Source organism: Emydura macquarii, unplaced genomic scaffold (assembly GCF_026122565.2).
Source record: "Emydura macquarii macquarii isolate MOO-44397 ecotype Brisbane River unplaced genomic scaffold, CSIRO-AGI_Emac_v2 contig_2768, whole genome shotgun sequence".
NCBI classification, from domain to species: Eukaryota; Metazoa; Chordata; order Testudines; family Chelidae; genus Emydura; species Emydura macquarii.
Genome location: NW_027132905.1, coordinates 35362290 through 35370624, shown reverse-complemented (window position 1 = coordinate 35370624; position 8335 = coordinate 35362290). Strand labels below are relative to the sequence as shown.

Genomic DNA, 8335 nt, shown 5'->3' with positions numbered 1-8335 from the left:
ATTTCTGCAGGCATAAGCTTTCGTGGGCTGCAACCCACTTCGTCAGATGCATGAAATGGTAATCACAGATAGGAGGTATATATATACATCCAAGGGTAAGAAACAACAATGGGGAGGGCAAGTGTTAACTTACTTGCTTAACAGTTACTGAATGGACTTTGTTAACACTTGCCCTCCCCATTGTTGTTTCTTACCCTTGGATGTATATATAGGAAAGAAAAGGGAATCAGAATTTCAAATACGTGAAGATATCTGCAGGGTTCTATCTGTCCAAGAGTGAAACTCCAGCTTATGTCCCTGTTTTCAGGGAAAACACCACTGCTGAGGTTTTGCTTTGTTCATCTGGCTCTAGTTTATGCTCTAGATTAGAAACTGAGCAGGGATAATCTGATACATCCTGAACCACTATAAGAGCCACATGTTCATTTTATAAATAATGTGGTAGGTTTTTTGCATTCCTTGCACACTATGTCTTAAAACTTGCCCATCTGACTTTATTTTATGTAAGGGTCATTTATGTTTGAAAACACAGTAATAAAGAGGAGAAAAGATGTAGGGAAAGCTTTATTTTTTTTAAAAAAATCTTATATTTAAATATATGTATATATAACTTTACAGACATGCCTTCAGTGCCAGACTCATCTTCTTACATTTTGCTTTGTAATCAATTATATACAAATTTAGTCAAAAACAGTCAGAGTGGGTTTCGTGAAAAATTACTGCTACATAAAGTTCCTGTTGCATGGAATGACTAGGCTCTCATCTGCCAGAAGCACTGTATCTAGTTTAAAAAACACTCACTAAAATCAGTCTTTACATGACATGTTGATTTTCACTGTAGTTTAATGAAGAAACATATGTATTCATGGTACTGTAAAAGGGTGCAATTATCACTGCCTATGCCATGACTCAAAACATACATCATTCCTATTCTTATTCAAACTCAAAGCAATAGTGACTGATCAAGACAGATACAGTCTGCCCATAAAATAGTTCCAAATTCATAGTTCAACCATTAAATTAGCAACATGTACTGTACCTGCAATTTATGTACTATATTTAACATTTAAAAATCAAAGGGTAATATTCTAAGATCAAAAGAATGATGCAGTTCAGTTGCACTAATCATGTGCACCTCTCAGACCAATTCAACATGTCACAGTGTATCCACTCCACCTAGAAAACCAATCAATATAACAGCTATTTGGAAAGCACAGAAAAGGTGTTCTGAGGTATTTGGCAACCATGATTATTCCTTTTAGCTTCTAACTAACTGCAATAGGAAACATTCTGTAGGTCAGGATAGAAGTTCGTTACCAAGGCTGTGGGGGATGCAGGGATCTGAAATAGTATCAATCTAGATTTTATACCACATCCATCAGTGTGATCTGGGCACCAATTTGGAAGAACTACAGTTCTAGACATGGAGTGTACTGGAAAGATCAGTGGTGGAAGCTTGTATGCTGGCTGCCTGCACTGTGCGTGGCTCTAGTCAGTGCTTAGCCTCTAACTTCAGGAACATTACACTCACTCTCAAACTTTAAATAAGTAAGCTAGAACACAGGCATCTCCTACTAGAGGTAACAGAAGAGCAGTTTGGCTTGCAGCCCCTCTATAATTGTTGCTTTTTGGTCTCCAGGGCAAATCATAATATATTAGAAATATTATTTCCAGCATATGAAAAAGTTAAAAAGTTTGCTTTCATTTAAAAAATGTGCCCCAGGGAGTTTCATTAAAAATTAGCCCTTGCCACCATCTCCAATTCTAAAGTGTTTATTAAAAAAAAAAAAAAAAAGAAGGGGGGGAACCAACTCTCCTGTCCATAGGACAGTGATGTACTGGGAAAGACTTGCTTCATTCCCCACTGACTGCACTGTTCAGTCTATAGGCTTTAAAATTAATCTACCCTGCTTCTGCTCCCCACCCTATTATGTAACCAAGTTCCAGTCCTGTGCTCTGAAAGGAAACCACTATGTGGCTTCCTTAGAAAGTCCAGTTTCTAATTCACCAAAGAGTCTTTGAATAGTTTGGATTTGCTACAGTCATCACAGTCTCCTTGTTCTTCCTCTGGAAAGCGACAGCTGCAGGCATCCTCCTCTTGAGTGGATTGCTGAGGTGTTACATTCACTAAACAGAAAGAGATGATTAACTTGAATTACATTTCTGATCACTCATATTTCATCTTCCCTCAGCAGTGGCTGAATGGTGTTAAAGGAAGTACTTCAGAATTATTCAGTTATTTGAGCTGAAATTGCTTTTTTCTTCAAAGACATTTCCTGGTAAGTTAGCCTATTGTGTTTTGCTTTCCACAATGCAAGGAAGCTCCCAAGAAGATGGCGGGGGAGGGAACAGGCTGCATGGAATCTTCAGACTTCAGAGAGCAATATTGCTTTCCTCTGTAGATTGAAATACCACTATTGGCACCACATGTGTGGATTTTTTTTAATCCATTAAATGAAGCCTCAGTTGCAGAAGGGATTTTACCACTAAACCAGTTTCTTTAATGAAATTTCTGCTAATGGAAATAGCCAGCAGATATTTTAAATATACACACAATCAATTGCTGTTTGACTACAACAGAACATGTATGTACTTAATTCTACTTTTCTTACTGATCCCATGAAGATCTCATGATTGAAATGTCTGATTTTATTTTCAGCTGACAGTTCAAGATGTGTGTGTATAAGATATATAGTTTAGTGCCAAAGTGATAGCATGATATAGACAGATTCTGCACTCCAAACAGCTTACAATCTGAGTAAATGGACAACATGAAAACAAAGGACTAGGGAACAGAAAACAGGGAGATTGTGGCACCAAGAGGAGGCAGAAGAATGTCACCATTCAATTTGTTTAGATTTTGTGTTTCGGATTTTCAGCTGTCTAACTTGTTAACTCCTCTCTCTACAGATAGGGCTTATAAGTGTTTGGAGGAAATCCATTTTCAGGAAGGACTTGATGGAGAGGACTGAACTAGAGATTGCCAGGCCAGGTCAAGGAGAGAGGGAGTTGCAGCTGCAGGAAGCTCCATGGGAGAAAGTGTGGAGAAAAGGGTGGCTTTCCTTCCCTATTCCTCCTTTCATGTTCCTTCAGAGACATATTAAAAGATTAGCCACAACACACTCCAAAATGGCAAAATACCTCCATAAATACATGGAACCATGAGATGTTAATTAAACCCATGGAGGCAAGTCTTAGCATGTTGTGACTGGCATTCTCTTGGGAGTTCACAAGCCAGATTGAAGTGGCATGCGCACTGTGTTCTTTCATCATGCCTGTCTAAGTGAATATGTCCTTCCCAATACAGAAGCAGAGGTACTGGGGAAGATATGAGGGGTCCCTACCAGTGTGCAGGTGATGTCTCATGGGTACACCAAGACCATCATTTCCTGGGGATTTCCTGGGGTTTAATTTGTTGTCTGTCTTAGACAGGTATGAACCTGTCAAATATTGTATCTTTACAAAAATCTCATCACGTTTAGAGCTGGGTGACATTTTTCAGCCAAATAGTTTATTTGCCAAAAATGCTGTTTTGATGAACCTGCAACTATTCATGAATTTGACCCAATTAGTTTTGGTTGGGAAAAGCTTTTTCAGGGCCAGCTTCAGAAACCCGTGTCTGTATGTCCCCCTCCTAACCTTTTGCCCAGTGGTTAGGGCACTTGATAGACTACTGAGTCACAAAGAGAAGATTCAAGTCTTCATAGCCTACCTCCCAAGTGAGTATCTTAATCACCAAGCTATAAAGCCATTTTCACTTAGGCCCAATGAATATTTTAGTAGCTAATATGAAGTGGAACAACTTCAACAGGAGACACTGAGAGCAACCCACCCCAGAAGAGACTATGGCCTGGTGCTTAGGATGCTCGTCTGGGAGAGAGAGGATCTGAGCTCAAGTCCCAGCTCCAAAGTGTGGATTCAAATGTGGTTCTCCTCCACCTCAGGCAAGTGCACTGATCACTGGGATAAAGGTCAGAACAGGAACAGACATGGATGCACACACAGTTTTTTCTGAGTAGAATGAAACAGATGAACCAAAATAGACTCCTCCATTTTGCTGACAAATTCTGAACCAAATTCTTTTTCTGATTTTTAATTTGCTGGCTACCCCCCAAAAATAAATTATTCATTCAGCTCCAGTCACCACCAAATTGCAACATTTGTAACATTTCTAAGAGTATAAGCCAACTTCCTCCCAGTAGCCTGATTTTTTTAAATAAAAATCTAAAACCTGATTTTCTTTTCACAGTGATGTGAATGATTTTCAAAGAACAATTAAGTTCACCTATGCAGCTAACTTTTAAGAAAACTCAAACCTGATTCTTGCTTGCCTGCCCGCCCACCATTAGGAAAAGGAAGGTTGTAGATAGCATGTCTTACTTTTCTTGAATATAGCAGGTAGTTTCTTTTTGTTCCAGATGCTGAAGCACACACAGAAAGGCAGCAAAAACATCATGCATAGCACTACAGCCACAATAAGAGCGATGCTGATAGTGACCTCCTGAAGATCCTTCCCTAAGAAGCAAAAACATTCCTTAAAAATGATTGCAGAGCAAAGCTCCACAGCAATGGAAGCAGCTGAATTATTTGTCCCTAAACAACTAGAACTACTTTTCTCTGTACTTCTCCTGCTCAACATTGCTGCTGTATTAATCTGTGAGACTGGAGACAAATAAAAGGACCCTTGAGCTCAATTATGAGCATAAGAGCTATTGTTTATTTAATTCCAAGACAAACTGTAACTATTTCACTCTAATTAAGAACTATCATTCAATAAAACTCACCTTGCACAGGGATAGGGATTATGATGGAAGTAGTAGCTGGAGTCATAATTTCTGTATCTTGTCTGCAAACCACATCAGTCGTATCAGTCCCATTCACCAGGACTTTACCTGGAAGGCATCTTAAATACATTTTAAAAAATTATGAAAATGAATTAGACCCAGACCTGAAAACTATAATCACTTTAAAAAAAAAAAAAAAAAAAAGTACTTACTCTGTCCATTGTCTGCAGGGACCATTGGTCTGATTGTTAAATGTCCCCTTAGGACAAGTTAGGCAACCTTTGACAAATACAAAGAAAGGCATATATACCATTTATATAAAGTGCAGTTTAAAACAGTGCAAGAGACATTATTATTGTACAGCTGAGCAATAATCCTTTAGCATTTATTTATATATATATCTATATATAGATATATAAATTTTCATCAATTACTTGTATAAACAAAAATAAGAGGATCAGTAAAGTTCTTACATTAACTAAGCGAATATTTTAAGTAGTTTGCTTTCATTATAAACAAGTTGCTTGAGGCCCCTGAACTTGAAGCGTAGACAGGATTAATTCTGTTAATGTATTCCCAGATACTGAGAGTCAACTAGCCTCCTATGAACTGTGATCAAGGCCAGAATGTTTCTATTCTTGTTATTTCCAGAGCTCTGCAAGTATCTTTTCTTTGTCACTGGTATCCCAAAGGACCCAGTTTATGGAGTTTCATTGAGCAAACAGGCCGGCAAATAGCACACCAAGGCTCCCCTGCTGCAAACAGTTCTACTTTTCTACTATTAAATCAATGGGCCCACTCATAATAAAGTTAACCATATATAAAAGTATTTGCAGTATTGGTGCCTAACAGTTTTACAAAGAATAACGGGACAAAAGCAGTCTTACCTTCTTCAGTAGGCTCCTCACCTACTCCACAGTTTTCAACACATTTAGAACAGTCTTCCCCACTACAGCGATGCCCATCCTTACATGCACATTCTGCGTCCACAGTTAGAGAACACTCCCTTTTATATCTGAACTTTCCTGTAGAACAAAAACAGATAACTCATATTGGCACTCTCATTCCTCAAAGCATCTGGGACAGAGACAAACCCATCCACCTAAAGCATAATAATAGGGAGCTGTGATTAGTAGAGGGACTTTCTGCCTGGTTTCTTCAGAGGATTCAAGCTGACTGTGCAAGCCAAAAAAGTGCAAGAGTGTTACCAAATGGATCTTCATTTTGGCAATTAACTTTCTTTTAAATTTAGCAAACCTTTTTTTCCTGTTTGGTAATATCAGGGATATCTAAACTGAGCCCAGCTGAAAGCCTGATTACAGAAGCCTTCATTACAGCTCGCTAGGGACCAAACTTTGGCTTTCATATTTACTACATTCACAAAAATACAAACTTGCACCTCTAACTAGCACACAAACCAGGTGCTCGGATATATTAGCATATCTGCCTTGCCACAATTTTATTTCCAAGTGAAACTTTGCTGGGGGTAACATACGTGGACATGCATTTAAAAGACCCGTGGAGCTAGATATTATTAACCATGTAGCAGCAGTAGCTTAGCCTAACTCCCAAGGCTGAACACGGATGAGCAGCTCGAGGTCTGGGGCACCCCCCGCTGGACAGACTGGAGCTCTAGGAAAGGACTGTACCTTCACACCTGCGGCATCTGATGCACGTCCTGTGCGCCCCGGCCGTGCCGGAGAACGTGCCCTCCGGGCAGGCGCGACACGTTTGTTCTGTGCTCGTCCCACAGCTGATGAATGTGCCTGCGATGGAGGCAGAGAGATTGGCTAGCGACAAGCGGGGCGCTGCGGCCCGGCCGGGGCTGGACCCCAGGCTGCGGCGCCGCCGAGGTGCTGCGCTGCAGCCGCCGCTCCGCTCAGTCCAGTCACGCGGAGCCCCGCCGCCCTTCCCCGCCCCCCCGACGCCGAGCAAGGCAGCACGTACCGGGCGGGCAGCGCTGGAGGCACGCGGGTGTCGGTGCCGCAGGAGCCAGGCTCAGTAGCAGCAGCGCCGCCACCGCGAAAGGCGCGCGGCCGAGTCCCATGGGCTCTAAGGCGACAGGCTGTCCCGGGGTCGCGCCGGACTCTTAGGCTGCGCGTCTGCCTTCGTCTGAAAGGGAAACAGCCGATCTGAGCCGGCCCCAGAGCCAGGCCGCACCCCAGCCCCAGGCAGCGCGCCGGGGAGAGCCCCGACCCCCCCACCCGGACCTCCGCGGGGAGCCGCGGCCCCCTGAGAGCTCCCGAGGGCAGCCCCGAGCAGCGACTGGCCGGAGGCCGGACAGAGCCAGCCGCGCAGCCCAGGAGCGACGGCCCGGCCCCGCCCCGCCTCGCGCCACCGCCTCGCCTTACCTGCGGGAGTGCGGAGCTACCGTGACTCCTTCCTGGCGAGCGACCCGCGGACTCTGCCTGCCGGGCTCTGAGCTGCCCTTGTCTGACCGCCCCCGGCGACGCTGAGTCACCGGCGAGGGCGGCTCGCGGGAAACCCCCACGCGCCCCTGGGCGCGCAATGCCGGGGTCGCGGCCGCCTGTGGGGGTCGCGGCCTCCCGGGTCTATCGAGGGTCTTACGGGGCACCCCGCTGCGCCTCGCTCTTTGGCAGAGCCACAGCTGTGGGCCCTGGGCAGCGGAGTCTGCGCTGAACACACGCTGCTGGCTCCCTGGGCGGCCCTTTCAGCCGCAGATCTCAAAGCTCGGGTTTAGCCCCTTCCCAACGAACAGGCTCTTCCCGTCAGTCCTTCACCCTCAGAAGCCTGGCCGCGCCCTCAGAAGCCTGGCCTCACCAGGGGCTTTTCTGCTGAAGCATCCTCAGCAACAATGGGTTTTTTTGGTAAAATTCCCTAAAACAACCCGGCTGGCAGGCGGCTCAGACACCAACCCCAGGTCCTCTGGCTTCAGCTCAGCTTACTATTATTTGTAGAATCAGAGCACCTAGGAGTCCCAGTCGTAGCCCAGGTCCCCACTGTGCTAAGCAAAATCAAAAAGGCAATCCCTGCCCTTGACAAACTGGCCTTCCCATAGGCTGAGCCCCTGTGCAGCTTCCCCACAGGTCAGTGGGAACAGGACAAGGTATCCTGGATTAACAAAAAGCTGTAACCCTGCCACACTGCAGTACTTTCCCAGATGCATTTACATATAGCAGCCAATATTTTTAAAAATGGGTTCCTAAAGATAGGTTCCTTAATCCATATTCAATAATTCATTGATGTAAAAATTCATTAACACAGCTTTCAAGTTGCCTGGTGATACCATGTGCTTCCCACATCAAGTTCAGCAAAACTTAAACTTCTGAAAACAAGGAAATACTGAGTTAAGGTATGTGCTCACTAACCTTATCTCTGCCCCCCTTCCCCCGCCCCCCCCCAGGAGCTGGCAGTAGCCCCTGGGAATCATCTGCATACATGACAGCTGCATTTGCTATGTTAGGTTAGTTGTATTGAATAGTGGAAGGATTAGTTGGCGCATGATCATGGCAGAGTCGTGAATGTGAGCTGAGGTGATCTGGGAAGGTATGTGCTTGAGCCCCTTCCTGACCCATGTCTGTATGATCAAT

The 8335-nt window shown here is 44.2% G+C and overlaps 1 protein-coding gene across 1 annotated transcript; it reads right to left on the bottom strand.

Annotated features, from left to right (window-relative positions):
- Positions 1-551: 551 nt before the first annotated feature.
- On the bottom strand, positions 552-7284 carry TNFRSF9 (TNF receptor superfamily member 9). Its single transcript, XM_067567034.1, has 8 exons — positions 7136-7284; positions 6732-6896; positions 6434-6550; positions 5672-5809; positions 4997-5063; positions 4785-4903; positions 4381-4515; positions 552-2127 (listed from the first exon to the last, which is right to left on the bottom strand). The coding sequence occupies exons 2-8, from the start codon at positions 6829-6831 to the stop codon at positions 2000-2002; spliced, it is 804 nt and encodes a 267-aa protein (XP_067423135.1). The 5' UTR covers positions 6832-6896; positions 7136-7284; the 3' UTR covers positions 552-1999.
- Between the last annotated feature and the right edge of the window lie 1051 nt (positions 7285-8335).

Coding starts and splice junctions, on each gene's coding strand:
- TNFRSF9 (XM_067567034.1), bottom strand. CDS start 6,831: ATGGGACTCGGCCGCGCGCCTTTCGCGGTGGCGGCGCTGCTGCTACTG. Junction 6,551..6,731: donor CCTCCAGCGCTGCCCGCCCG/GTACGTGCTGCC, acceptor CCTCCATCGCAG/GCACATTCATCAGCTGTGGG. Junction 2,128..4,380: donor ACCTGCTATATTCAAGAAAA/GTAAGACATGCT, acceptor CTTTCTGTTTAG/TGAATGTAACACCTCAGCAA.